Raw genomic sequence first — 15,538 nt, forward strand, 5'->3', positions numbered from 1 at the left:
TAATCTAATTTGGAAAATTTTGACTCACTTTTCTAAACATTTAGAGTCAATTAAGAGACATTTATCCACAATAATATTGTGGATTTTGTGGGAAAAAGGTGAATAATCATTGAGAAAGGGGAGGATTCAAAAGCCAATTCACAAATCAATGATGTATTCTGGTGATGGTTTGTTTTCTTTTATTTATTTATTTTCAGACCCTGGTATTTAAAATTGTAGTCTGTTAATTTTTAAAAGTGTAATATGTTTGTATTCAAAGAAACAATTTACCCTTCTCTTCTCCCACCCCTGCTCACCTGATTCTGTTATCACTGTTACAGATACATACAGAGTATGCCCAACAAGATCATTGAGATTTTTAAATCGGGAACGTAGTTTATGTCTTTCTAATGTTGCATCCCCATCTCCATCAATAATCTGAAAATAAATGAAAAATAAGTAAAAATAAGGAAGGAAATCAAGTGGCCTTCCACAGTTTAGAACAAGGAAGATGACCTTGATGGAGATATGCAAGTTCTGTGGCCAAAGCAGCAAGGGGAAAAATATGTTTTAAGTCCAGAACATCCAAATAACATTCACAAGAGACTCGGGCACACACTCCGTTATTCACTGAATTATTAGAAAGTGAGGGAATTATAGCACAACCAGGCTTGCAAAATTCTATTATTATAGACAACCTCATTTATGGTATCTTAGCCTTCTAGTGGAATTGTTCTACGTAGTAGATCTGACAAACAACCCACAAGCACACTCCTATATGCAAACACTCCTGTTACATTTTACCGGAATTCTCGTGAGTGACTCTGGAATATTCTTTTTTACACCATCTATTTTCACTCCAAAGAGGACAAAGGCCACACCTTCCACTTTCTTTCCATACAAGTACCTGTAATGACACAATGAAAGTAAAGGCCCAATTATACAACTTTGCTTTTCCTACTGATCTTCTTTGACACAAGAGGGGTACATCAGTGAGGGTGTTGATTTATTTCTCAAAGCTCTTTATTTTCTCAGTTCTACTCATTCAGGCATCTTTCTCCAAGCCTTTGTCACTTCTGATGCTAAAGCTGGGCAGGGGAAAACAGAATTTGAGGGTGGCAGGAATGATAAATTCAGTTCCTTCATCCTTCTGCCCATTTTATTTTCTGATTTCTAAATATATACTTCACCTTTCTCTTCATTCCAACACTCAAGGTTGCGTGCAAAAATGAAAAGAATGGAGTAGAAAACATACCACAATTAAAGCCTTAATACAATTGAAATCAATAATTAAAATAACTAAGAATTTGCTGAAAGGAATATATTTGTAATTTCCTAAATAATGGGGAAATGGGATTAGGATATTTTTTTATTATAATAATTTCCCTGAAAAATGAATTTGATTACTCTCCCTCTGATCATTTCTATGACTGGGCTCCACCCTACCCTTGACACTAAAAAGATGCAGTATTAAAACTATAAGTGATAAGTGAGTTTGGTATCGTAAGCAGTCAGACTAATAAAGATAAATAAAGTCTAAAGACTATTTTGTAATATTATAAATATTGTATTTGTGAAATAAATGTCAAGTAAATATGTTCAGATCAGGACTAGTCACAAAATCATATTTTTCTGAATATTATAACCCAAAGAAAAACCACTTTCATGCAGATGTTACCCAGTGTCAAAATAAATTTCTTTATCTACTCATATTTGTAAATAAGCATACCTTGCAGTGATAGACACTTGGAAATTTGTATTGCCGTCAATGTAAAGAAACTTCTCTGATGGTTGCAGACGGACTTCAAAGCTTGGCAACACTACAGAAAAAGAAACAGGTGAAAGGGTAGACGTCTAGCACTGACAGGAAGATTTATTTACTCAATTTTATTTAATATATTTTCTTATTTGTTTATTTATATCACACCTTTATTATTTTTACAAATAACTCAAGGCAGTGAACATATCTGACATATCTTTCTCCTCCTATTTTCCCCACAACAACCCTGTGGACTGAGCTGAGAGAGAATGACTGGCCAAGGCCACCCAGCTGCCTAAGACAGTAGTAGAACTCACAGTCTCCTGGTTTCTAACCTTGTGTCTTAACCACTAGACCAAATTGGCTCTCATAACTTTCCAGGAGAGATCATAGCAGCCATTTCCACTTTTATAAATGACAGAAAAAGGTTTTTAGAGATAAATCAAAGGGGATAAAAACCCAGGATCAGAAAATAGATTTGTTGAACAGAAATGATCTTTCTTCTTACCATATTCTTTGACATCAAAATATGCAGTATAGTTCTCCTCTGCTGAATGTTCATATTTGGCCACAGCCTTCCATGTCCCAAAACTATAGAAAGAAAAAGAAGAGAATTTTCATTGTTTTGGCTTTGCAATCGATTTATGACAATAGAGAATAAAGAATAACAGAGTTAGAAGGGACTTTGAAAGTTTTCTAATCCAATTCTCTGTTCAAGCAGAAGACCCTATACTATTTCAGACAAATGGCTGTCCAATCTCTTCCTGAAAACCTTCAGTGTTGGAGCACCCACAACTCTTCTTGATATTAATAGGATTAATAGGATTATGTAGAATAAGTGTAAAAGAGGAAGAAAATGCCTGATTCAGAGATCTTCAGATTCATATATGTAGAAACTGAAATGTGACTCTTACTTCTGCAACAAATTTCTTCTTACTCATTGGTCTTAAATGGTGGTGATGAAATTGTATCTATTATTATTTATCCATTCAATTTCACAGAATCGCCATACAAATAACATTATAACCCCACCAAAAAACAAGAGGAAATAGAAATGTGATGGACAAATGCAAAATATGAAACCTGGATTTTTCTTACTTTAATAAACAATCTGAAAAGCAAGCTAAAAGGGAACATACAGCTTTATTCTATAACCAGTCTTTAATAGCTGAATGTTTCCCCCACCCACCCACCCATCAGAGTTTTACCTTGGTTTCTAAACTGGTTGCCTTATGACAATATCCATGTTAAATTACCTGACAAGTTCTGGTAAATTGTAAGGCCGGATCAAGGTTGAAGATGGGTTGACTGGATTAGAACTGACAACAATGCCTTGTGGAGTCTGGGCACAAATAAATAAAATACAGGTGTGTTGCAAAAATACATGTTGCCTATTATTTCCTATGCATTCTGTATCATCAAACTCCAGCTGGAATACTAGATTTTCTATGTGATGACATAATATAGAGAGCAAATGCAACCCAGCAGGTGGGGCACTAGGTTATAAGAAGAATCAACAAGCATTCCTTGTTCAGAGGACTACTAATCACACAGGATTGCAGACATGATTCTCACCTGAAATTCGACAATCACAGTTTTGTCCATCCTGTGCATGTTGTGATCCATAGAAAAGACACGATAGCGCACTAAGAAAAAAGAGACTAGCTGTAATTTGTGATAGTATTCAGAACATATGTACTTGCATCATGCTGGCCTGTGACCATAATAAAAAATTGATTGATTGATGTGCTTACATCCTAAAAAAAGTATTGTCGTAAATTGTCTGATATTTTGTAGCTGTCCACATGATTCATGCAGCAAATAAAGACTCCTGGAACATTTTTATTACCAAGAGTATAATTTACTGAGCCAACACGGATACAGAAGTAGCAAAGACAATACGAATGTTTTCACACGCAAGCAGCATAGTTAAACATTCCCCTTTATTCCATCCAATCAGTATGGTCAGTTCAGTTCAGTTTGTTTGGCTAATGGACTCTCCGCCTAGTAGACTTTCTCAGCAGATGACCTTGGTTCTCAGGCTCCAAGTCAGTGCTCTTTGCATTCCTTTCCGCCCCATTATGCCTCCCCTGCATTCCAATCTATTCCCTCCACTCATTCTTCTTGTCTAGTTGTAAGCGGGGTTTGCAAAGTGAGCCAAGTCTCAACCATGACAGCAGCTGTCTGCCAGACTCACTGTAAATCCTAAAAAGCAGATGTGGGACAGTTTCTAGAAAAACAGCTGATTAGTCTATTTGGCCAAAACAGCAGCATCCTCAGGCACTTTAAAGGCTAATGGGTTTATTATGGCGTAAATGTTTCCAGATTACTTCAATCTAAATCTCCTGTATCTTAGACAAAAACACCACCTAGTTCTTCAAAGGAAAGCTAAAGAAAAAGCCTTTCTGGAAAGGAAAGGCCTTCAAGATTATACATTTTCTTCTCTTAAAGAAACACAGTAAGAATATTTTTTTTAAAGATCACTCACATAACCCTCAAGGGTTTCCCCATTTTATAGCTTGCGATTAGTCAGGATGACATCTTCTTTGACTTCTCCATTCCCTTCCTAATTTGTGATTACATTCCACTGGACCATCAATCAATGTGTTTCTTAAATCTTTTCTGAACTTTCTAAGCTTGATTTCTCAATATCATCAATGCCAACACTCACAAGACACACGTTCTTCCATTCCCCACTCTCTGGAAATATCTTGAATAAATGACAAATCCCAAGAATGGTTTTGTTTATAGTATTATTCATCACATAATTACAGTGGGACCCCAGGGGAGTGAAGAATAGAGGCAGAAAAAGAGTTTACCTGGAGAGCCTGGTGTATAGATGCCTTTATCTGTCTGGATGAACACAAAACCACTCTGGTAAGAAAGGAGAACCACCTTTTCCAAACTCACTTGAGGACCACTTGAGACTTGCACAACCACATACTGATTTTGCCTGGAATCCTTATTCAGTTCTTTTGCAGGAATCTGGATGAGAAAATGAGTAGAGCAGAGGTTTCAAACGTAATCATGACTAAAGGCCACCCAAGGCCTCATTCCTTAGTCCTAAGCAACAACACTAAAACATTGGTCCAAAACATTCTACTCCTTTCTAAAGGAAAACAAAGAGGATCACAGAATGCCACACATAGATGTATTAAATCTTAAAAACATATTTCTTGCTTCTCCTAAGTCAGTTTCTGATCCTTCCTCACAGAAGGCTAAGGAGAGGTCCTATAGCCATGATGGCGAACCTATGGCAACCTATGGCAGCGCCCTCTCTGTGGGCATGCAAGCCGTCACCCCAGTTCAGCTCCGCTGTGCATGCACGCAGTCTTCCCACCGGCCAGCTGGTTATCAGGTCTCTGCTGCGCATGCACGGGGGGAAGGGTGCATGTGGGGGCCATGCACGCATGCACGGCAGTGGGGCACATGCAGGGGGTGTGCGTGCATGTGTGGGATGGGGCACATGCAGGGGCATGTGCAGGGGCAGGGTGCACATGCGGGGAGGGCAGGGCACATGCGGGGGGGCATGCTGGGGCCGCACGCACATTGTATTTTGGGGGTTCAGGCACACATGTGTGCATTCGCACACACACACTTTGGGCACTCGATCCAGAAAAGGTTAGCCATCACTACCCTATTATGTCCAGCTAAAGCAGCACAGTCAATGAAACTAATGAAGAACATATCCCCAAGATCTCACCTTGCCATTCTGCTGTTACAAGTCACATTTAGTGTCCTTTGCCCACTGCCGTGTACCCACAACCTTTTTCTCCTTGGCCTTTTTCCCTCCTAATTTATGCACCAAGAAAACTCAGTGCCTAATTCCAAGCTCAAGATAAGTGGGAGAGAGAGTGAGGGAACCCTCATCCCAAGTAAACTTTTCTGGTCAACCGTCTCAACCTGGAGAAACATGAATCCCAGCTCATAATGAATCCTACCATCTGGGCTGCGCACTGTAGTTCTACAATCATATGAGAGCTATTATCTCTTTCCCTTTATCATTTTTTCACTGGGCAATTATTGGATTATCCAGATACACAGAGATACACACAAGACTAACACACACCACTTTTACCAATATGAACAAATCTGTCCATAACTCCAACCTAGAAGGTCTGAAAGTCAGGAGGTAATTTCTCTTGATGAGATTATGGTCCAATTTGCAGAACTTTTCTCAGTTTATCTGTCCCTCCAGATGCCAGCAGCTGTTTGACATTCTTTGGGCTCAAGTACTAGCAGAGTCAGACTTAGTAAAGCCTTGGATGGGATTTGGTCAGGGAATAACATTTCAACACTGAAGCCCTCTGGAATATCCAGGACTATTGGAAACGGATCAGTCATAGAGATATACCATTCAGCATTCTTTTTTTCTCCTTCGTTCATGTTGAGAGTGAACATAGTTCTATCAGCACACAGTCTAGCCCAATTTCCCTCCCTGGGTAAGGGAGAACAAAAGTTGTCCAGAAGCCTTTGGAGTTCCCTGAAATGTTTACATTTTAAATCTGAAAATTCGGCTCTTTGGCCCACTAACATCCTACTTTTACTAACCACTAAATTTAGACTGATTCAGAATCTCTAGCAATCTGTTCTAAAAGCTAGTTTAGCAGTTTTGTTTTATTAATCACTTTAATTTTGCTATACTTCATATCTGTCAGGTTTTCTTTTGGTTTCTTCCTATGGTTGACTTTTGGTTTTGATGCTGATTTTGATCTAAATATTTATAATATTTTACTTGTTTGCTGTGAAATGCTGTGCAGAATCTTTCAGCAATTATGGCAACAAGAACGTAAAATAAATACATATGTATCCTATAACTTTGTTTTTCTTTCCTCCCTCGAGTTATACTCTCAATTTCTCCCAATATTTGACAGTCTAGTCATGTTCTTTCTATTAAAGTGCATGGCACGTCCTCTCAAACAGGATGAACAGGATTTTAGCTTGGTTTTTTTTTTTTTTAGGGATACAATAGACTCTACTGCAACCATCACAATACACCCACATTTATAGTTGGAGCGACAAGCATGCCTCCCGCTGGATTCGCAATCATATCTACTCTTCTTTGGAACAAGGTTTTCTGCTTCCGTGGAAAATCATGAACCAAGATGTCAAGCTGTTTCGGAGTATTGTCTCCATGGGCCTCCACCACAATTTGCTCTTCTGTGTCTGTTCGCAAAACACCAGGGGTGATGAGGGTGTAGCTGCAGAAGAAGGAAAGAACATCTCCTGAGTTAGTTTGCTTGGGAAAAGTGAGGCATTTGATGGGGCATCTCCATTATCTCTTCTTTTAGAAAAGTGAAGAAGTAAATGGTTAGAAAAGCTACTCTTTTGTGACCTTCCAAATACCATTGAAAAATTAGTAAATCTTTATCTTTATATCACTTAAAAGAGATTTGGGGAGCTGTTTTTGGGTTATAAAATGGGAGCGACCATTACAGTAAACTGGGTGGTATTGTAATGTGATCACATTATAATAAACAAGCAGTGTCCCCTTGCAGCTTAAAGAAGGGCAACCTTTCCTATGAAAGAACAGAGTTTGATCTCAGATTTGAAGAAGAAAAATAGAATTGTTCCTTCATCCAAGGTGAGGCATAACCCATCCTGCATACAGTCCTCCAGTAACCCATCTGCAGACCCCTGCACTTGAAACTATGTTGCTGAAATTTGGCTGCAAAATGGCTAGATTTTGACAAAGTGAGATCAAGTTGTTGTTTTTTCCAGGAAATAAGGATTTCCATCTTTAATCCCCAACCCTTGCCTAAAATGAGGTGGAAATGTTGACCAACTCCTCTCAGTGACATCACTGCAAACCACACAGTCTCCTGAGACTCCTCACCATTCAGAAGTTGCCCCCACACACCCTAATCCACACACCAGAATTCATGCAACACAGTAGTGTTGCAGTGTTGCAGAACAGATGCAGAATCAACCCCAGAAACTAAGGGCTAATAAATTACATCTTTCGCAGACAGATCTTTAAATATGAATCTATCTCGGTCCCCAGACAGACAGATAACTCTAGTACTGCTAATTAAAAGGCATGATGAAATATGTATTTGTAAGATCTGTATAGCTTTATAATATAGGGTTACATGATAGCAGCAGGAAGACTTCAGCCACAGTCATTCAACTGATTGTAGAACAGCTGTTAGAGAAAACTGAAAGAGAGCAAAATGCAGTTTGGGTGCTACCGCTGAACTTGCCTTCCCTGTCCTCTCTATTTTCAGTCCCTCTTTCCTTTAATAAGTTCTGAAGGCACCTTTCCCAGTATGGTGCTTTTTCAGTCTATGGGATCTCAGATTTTGCCCCAGCAGCTGGGACTTGGGAAAATGTTCCAATCTTTTTTTTGTAATAAGTTTTTATTTTATTTTTTTAACATACAAAAATTCCAACTTCAGTTGAACAGTGTTGTCTGGGCACAAATCATTTCAGGAAATAATAATCAAAGTGTTTACAACAATATTCATTGCATCAATATCAATTATATTAATATTAATAACAGTAATAATCATACTATTTATTTAACCAAGTTAACCTATCTTCCTTATATTGCTGATCCTTTCACATATTTCCCTGTTTCTAGCTCCTGTTTTTGTCAGCTAGCCATTAATAAAATAAGTCCCAAGTCAAAAAATATTCAGTTTCTTTTTTTCCCCTTTAATTTTAAGTATTAGTTTATCCATTTCTGCACATTCTAATATTTTTCTAATCACATCTTCATATGTTGGGATCTCTTCACTTTTCCATTGTTGTGGAAATGCTATTGTCACTGCAATCATTACATGTAAAATCAGATATACATTCCCTTTGTTATATTTGTCTGGTAAAATGCCCAACAAAAATGTCTCTAGTTTCAAGTCTCTATGTTGTTTTATCATTTTTTCCAGACAATATTTTTTTGCTTTTTGACATGTCCACCACTTATTATTATTATTATTATTATTATTATTATTATTATTATTATTATTATTTATTGGTTAATCTTTAGTGAGATTCACAGCCTTTGAGGCTGGTTAATAGCTCAGCAGCTCGAGTCCTAACCAAGGACCTAGGAACTGTTAAGGTATCGTCGGAGGATGTAAGCTGTTCCGAGTAAGGTGGTTTTTTGTAGAGTCAAAATGTTCAAGTCCGGCAAATTTAGAATTTCTAAATAGCGGGGTAGCCCTTTGGGTATTGCTCCAAGGGCTCCAATTACAATCGGGACAACACACGATTTCTTTTTCCACAGTCGCTCAACTTCAATTTGTAAGTCCCGGTACTTTGTGATTTTTTCTTTCTGCTTATCTTCAATTCGTGCATCACCAGGTATTGCAATGTCAATGAACCATACTTTTTTCTTTTCAACTATTGTTATGTCAGGTGTGTTGTGGACCAAGTGCCTGTCAATCTGAATCCTAAAGTCCCACAAGATCTTGAGTTTCTCATATTATTATTATTATTATTATTATTATTATTATTATTATTATTATTATTATTTTATTTCTATACCGCCAAGTGTACAGCCAATTTAAAAACGCAAGACACAACAATGATTAAAAATTAAAATAATTAAATAGATTTGGCCGGTTTAAAACCCCAAAAATTTAAAATACCCCAATTTAAAATCATTATGTTGATAGCCCGGCCTGGTAGAACAACAAGGTCTTCAATGCGCAACGAAACATCCGGAGGTCGGAGATCTTACGTATTTCCGGGGGCAGTTCATTCCACAGGGCTGGGGCTCCGACAGAGAAGGCCCTCCCCCTGGGTGTCGCCAGCCGACATAACTTGGTCGATGGCACCCTGAGGAGACCCTCTCTGTGGGAGCGGACTGGCCGGTGGGAGGCAACTGGTGGCAGAAGTCGGTCTCGAAGGTACCCAGGTCCTATGCCATGGAGCGCTTTAAAGGTGGTAACCAGCACCTTGAATCGCACCCGGAAGACCACTGGAAGCCAATGCAGCTCGCGCGGGAGGGGTGTCACACAGGCACAACGAGTTGCGCCCATAACCACCCACACGGCCGCATTCTGGACCAGTTGGAGCCTCCGAATGCTCCAACTGGTCCAGATGATAGTATGAACCAGGTATCTGGTGACATTTCCAACATTTTGCAGATTGTGCCCATATGTCATGAAGTGACATTAGAAACTCATGCACAACTCCTATTATTAAAATTCTCCAGTGCTTGGGATTGTTAACTCAAACAATATTAGAAATTGTATTTCTTTATGTATTTTTTTTATCAATCCTTTCAAATCTATAAAAATTGCCATCTAATGAGGGTCCCCATTCCAAAAGCCCTAAAAGAGGACTCTTTTCACTTTCCTCCTGAATAATAGGCATTTGAGTTGAATTGAATTGAATACTTTATTTGGCCAAATTTTATTAGACACTCAAGGAATTTAAATCTGGTACAGAAGCACTCAGTCTACTTGCAAGGCAACAGAGAAAAAAATAAAATGATGGGGATCAACCTGTTCTAAAGTAAAGCTGCTACTGGGAAGGCCATGTTAAGAGGGACTTTTGGTGAAAAGTGGGCATTATTGTCCTGGCTAGACAATAATGGTGAACTTTTTGGGATTAGCATGTCAAAAATTTGGGAAATGCCTAATTTGACTCTTCTTGCATCTCTCTCTCACACACACACTTGCATGCCCCCAACGAAAGAGGTTCATTTTTTTATATATTCATTTTTTTTTTAAATAAAAGTATAGTGCAATTGTGTGGGTGTCTTGTGCCACTTTCCGACAGAAGGCCTTCTCTTTCTGTTGAGAAGCCCCTGTGGCCTACTTGAGGCTGCTCCACCTTACCTAAGGCCTTCATTCTTGGTGGCATTGGAGAAAGCTCTTCCATGGCCTCTTCAGCCCCGGAAAACCCTGTGAAAGCTTATCCCTTTCTCATGTGATTTTTTGAGGCTTCAGATGCTGCATGAGAACATGGTTGTCTTGCATGGAGAGACAGAGACTTCCCCACACAAGAACTGACCTCTGAAAACCACTTCCAAGAATAGTTAGAATAGAATAACAGAGTTGGAAGGGACTTTGGAAGTCTTCTAGTCCAACCCCCTGCTTAGGCAGGAAACCCTACACCACTTCAGACAAATGGTTATCCAACCTCTTCTTAAAAACTTCCAGTGTTGGAGTATTCACAACTTCTGGAGGCAAGTTGTTCCACTGATTAATTGTTCTAGTTGTTGAGTGTTGGTGGGGATTAGTTGTTGGGTGTTGGTGAAGGCTGGTGTGTCACTCAAGAATGTTGTGCTGTGTCCTTTTGACACGTGTGTCATAGATTTGCCACTATTGTATAGCTAAAACCTTTTTTATGTAAAGGTTTATATAAAATACACTCCTGTGTATTTATAATTCAACCACCTCACCTAAAAGGGATATATTGAAGATAGCCAGGTCAAGTGATGGATTCTTGACAACACATCGCCATCTTCTTTATGACTGAGGGCATCATCCATCCCTCAACTATGAATGTACCACCTCCTATATCCAGCTATCCTTTCCTCTCTAGCTGTACGTATCAGCCAGGAGGGCCCAGATCTACTTTATAGATGACTAAGCTCATTCCACAGACGACCATGTCTACTGCAGTGCCACAGGCCTGGTCAAATCCCAGATGATCTAGCAGGATGTTACCTCTCATGTATCATGAGAAGACCTTGCCCATCTAGCATCCAAGTTAGAGGAGATACTGTATGAGCAAGTTTATCCATACAGTGCCTGGCCAGCAGGATTTCCCAGACCCACTGTTCTAAAAAAAGTACAACACACTTCAAATAACACCACTGGCCAGCACTCCACAGAGTGCAAAGGAATACAGTATGAATGCCTAAGAATGATCACCATGCACACCTTCATATGTTTCCTTGGATTAACAAAAATGTACTTCCCCTTAGCCAAGAACTGAAGCTCAGATAAGATTTCATGGTGATATTTGTCAATAATTAAGTTAATTGTGTTAATCCACATATGCCTTTACAAAACACTGCTTTCTTCTGCTGTAATGATTACATACCTATTATTGCACAGCTGTTGCTTGTGTTATTGTAATGGCCTGACAGTTGTAACCATATATACATATATTACATTATATTCTTCACATCAATCCAAAGAGCAGCAATTGAGCATAAACAATTAGGATTTACAATTCTTTTTATGAACTTTTAAGAGTTGCTTCTTTAAAACAATGTCTTAGGCAGCCTGACCATGGATTTTGTACATCTAGTATAGTTTCATCCATTGTTATTGTTAAACAAACAAATTCAACAAAACCCTTCCTGAGTTTCTGCTTACTGAAACCCTAACAAGGAACAAACCATGGGGGATCATACTCTGGAGGGAAAGGTAGGAGGAAGGAAAGGTAGGAAGACCACAAGCCTCACTTTTTACAATACCACTTGAACACATACCCCCAACACAAATCCTGCTCTTCCAACTGCCTTCCCAAAGTGAAAAGGAAGCCAAATGTTAAAGGTCTTAAACATTGTCTCCTATTCATAGCTGTAGTGTTTAGGTTTCTGTTCCTTTAAAAGCAATAAATCAACTTGGCTTCTCTGTCAAATCCCTAACAAAATCCCCGTCTAGCATAGTGTTGAGATTTGTCAGTCTCTCTTGGATGTCCCTGCTTTGGGTTTACATCTACAGAGAGTTTGTTTGCAATCCCAAATGGGACCAGAACTGACCGCTTACCTTTCTTTCCTGCAATAAGAGTTGTTATATGTATAGTGACAAATCACCTTCTCTGCCTCCTTCTTCTCCTGTCTTTTGCTTTTTCAGTACCTGATACTCCATACTGGGACCAGAGAAATACAGTATAGTCAGCCTCATGGCTGCTATCACTCATATGTCATTTAGTTACACATACCATATGCCTGCTGCAAAGTCATATCTGGTTTTCCAGTATAGGTACGCACAACAAAATAAATATTTTCTCAAAACAAGCAGGTAGACCAGTCTTTATGTCACTGAAGTCTTAGCCATGATGGCAAAAGGTTACTTGAAGACATCAGAAACAAAGAATGTGGGATGGCTGTTTTCTAGATATTCAACCTTATTGTTTTCTGGAAGTTGTTGACTCTGCTTAGCAATGATAATATAGATGGGGCCTCAGCCATAACTGAGAACAAGAGGTCTTTATATTTGTCCAGAGAATCTTCACTCCAAGGACAATTCCTCAGCTTAGAACTTCAGAGCCTGTCAGTTCCCCTTATTGATGATTATAATAATTTTACTCCTGTCATGAAATATATTGGACTTTCTGAAAAAGCCCCAAAGTGTTTGGGGCCATCTGCAAGAAAATTCATTACCTTGAAAAGGACCACAAGGCTTTCCCAGCACTGCTTTATTCCCACTGCTGAAATATCTATGATACTTACAGACCCCCATGGGAAGACCCTGGAAAACCAATCAATAGAGCAGCCACCAGATAGAGAGCCATCCCCTCCATGGTAGTCCAGAGGGGCAGGAGAAGTGGTGACAACTTCAGTATTTATCCAGAGAGTCTGCTTTGAAGCCAAGCCTCTTTGCAATTGCTGAATGTTTAATCAGTACATGAGAATGGGGGGTGAGGAGGAGCTTGAGCAAGGAGGGAATTTCAGAGGAAATTAATGAGGCCCTTAAAAACACACTGGATTATTTGTCTTCTCTCTCTTAGTTCAACATGATTGCTAAATAGCATTTTTGTGCAATTTGTTCTAGATATTCTGCTATTATGCCTGCAAATATCCCTTTATCTTAAGATCAGGAACTCACAAACTCACTTTCCCTCTCTCCCTCACACAGATTTGGAAGTAGCCCAAATCTGCCCCTAAACAGATCACAATAAGGCTGTTAAGACATTGTTGTTTCCTCAGGTTTTTTGAGCAGGAAATGCCAATTATTTGGAGCACCTGCTTTGAAGACTGGTGATATGGGATAGTTATAGTAGCTCTGGGTATTCCTATTTTTGTTTTCCCGAGTACTTCCCTTGAAGCTAGTGTGGGGTCCCATTTCAAATTTCTCTCCTCCCTATTCATGCACACATGTACAATATTTACAGCTTAAATAAGCTGTAAAACTTAAGTAAGAACAATTAAAACCAGTATAATTTTATAAGAATGCATTTGTGAGCACTTTATTTCAAATTCATGGGAATGTATGCATAACTATAAACAAAATCAGAATGATTAGGATGAAAATATTTTTTCAGAAAAACAAGCTTACATTTTTTGAAGATTGGTCAGAGACAACAAAATGACAAGAAAGGCCTGGCATAACCAAGACTGAAATTAATCTTAACTAAGCACATTCCAGGGATTTAAAAGTTTACATCTGATATTTCATAATGCCAAAGTTAAAATTGCATTGGCCTCTTGAAGATGCTTTTTCTTTTACAGTGATATATGAACAAATTTAAAAGCTTATTTCACTGTTTGTTTTACAAAATTAATATTTTACTTGTAAGCAATTCAGACATGGGGTATTTTATAATCTACATGTGAGGAATAATAGGATCCTAGGTAGATACTATTTTTAACTTCTCCCAAATATGTCATGTAGAAATTGATCTATCCACTAGATCTCTCCTGAGCCATACATCTCAAAACTTGAAAACAAAATGTTTAAGATTGAACTAGACATTTCATGAAAATCTATATAGGAAAACTCCAAATGGCTTTTTTTCCCCAGCAACATCTCTTTGGGGATCCCAAAGATGCTTTTCCAAAAGGCAACTGGATTTTCTTCATTTTTTTCCTTGAAAATATTTCACTTCTCATCCAAGAAGCTTCAAGGGGGGGGGAAAAAGCCCAGTTGCCTTTTCAAAAAGCTTCTTTGGAGCAACCATGACTGGATGATTGAGAATCTCCAGACATTCGTCTCTTTGGGGATGTGACTAAAGGAACCAAATTTGATCCACAACAATTCCATGCCTCTCAAATGCCCTCTGTAGATACAGGTATTGTTAGTAAGTGCCCCCTTGGAATTTTACAGAAGGAAAGGAAGTATATTTGAAGTGGAAAAGTAACAGGTGGGTTAAACATCTTTGCAGGTTGCTTCTCTGCTCCCAATTAATTTTTCCTAAATTTGTTTGTATTAAATAAGGAGAACTTTCAGGTTCTGATATGCACATTCACATGTACTTCACCCATTGAAGCAAGACTTTGCATTTTGTACATCAGGGATTATGGCTTAGTCTTTTATCAGAATCTAATCAATTCTGATTTTCTGATTTGTTTAACAAAATGTAAAGTATAGATGTGAACCAAAGCCTGCTTTTATATGTAGAAATAACTGTTCCTCTAATTAAACCTTTTGAGAACACAGTTGAATCTTACAAGGTCAGTATATTATTAGCATGGACATAATTATTGCAAATTGGTGTATGTTGCCCAGAATAGCTTGTTTATGAAATGGAAGATTATATAATTTGGTTTAATAAATAAATAAAAATAAAACAAGTTATACGCTGCATGACTCCCAGTGATTATAGGTGGTTGGGAGCTCAAAGATGTAAGACATAACATTATTAACTAGAAACTGAAACTTAAATTACAGAAACTATTCAATAAATGAAATGGGCAAGTTCCCAAAGTCTCTTTGAATAGCATAGTGAGGTCTTGAATTTTCCCCAAGTAAACCCTCACGTGGAAAGCCATGCCTGGCTTTCAAAAAAACCCAGGGCTAATTAGCAAAGAATGTCTAAAGATGCCTTTGCTTAAGCATATTTTATCTTACATGCTACAGTTCTCAGTAGGATTACGCCCAAGTTACAAAAACAGGCATTCTCTGGCATCATTTTACTATGTGTTTAATTAGAATGCACATTAGAAGTCAA

The 15,538-nt window shown here is 38.4% G+C and overlaps 1 protein-coding gene across 1 annotated transcript in view; it reads right to left on the reverse strand.

Moving 5' to 3' along the window:
* The window catches only part of C3 (complement C3), a 69,270-nt gene extending 56,084 nt beyond the window's left edge, over positions 1-13,186 (reverse strand). Inside the window, exons 1-9 of the mRNA XM_070938225.1 lie at positions 13,101-13,186; positions 6,741-6,939; positions 4,558-4,723; positions 3,314-3,384; positions 2,995-3,080; positions 2,247-2,329; positions 1,709-1,799; positions 784-886; positions 297-417 (exon numbers count right to left, since the gene is read on the reverse strand). Of these exons, the coding sequence (XP_070794326.1) occupies positions 297-417; positions 784-886; positions 1,709-1,799; positions 2,247-2,329; positions 2,995-3,080; positions 3,314-3,384; positions 4,558-4,723; positions 6,741-6,939; positions 13,101-13,171 (991 nt within the window). The 5' untranslated portion in view covers positions 13,172-13,186. The remainder of the gene's footprint in view (positions 1-296; positions 418-783; positions 887-1,708; positions 1,800-2,246; positions 2,330-2,994; positions 3,081-3,313; positions 3,385-4,557; positions 4,724-6,740; positions 6,940-13,100) is intronic.
* Positions 13,187-15,538: the final 2,352 nt, after the last annotated feature.

Source organism: Pituophis catenifer, unplaced genomic scaffold, assembly GCF_029215685.1.
Source record: "Pituophis catenifer annectens isolate HBS135680 unplaced genomic scaffold, rPitCat1.0.hap2 SCAF_2, whole genome shotgun sequence".
In the NCBI taxonomy this organism is placed as follows: Eukaryota; Metazoa; Chordata; class Lepidosauria; order Squamata; family Colubridae; genus Pituophis; species Pituophis catenifer.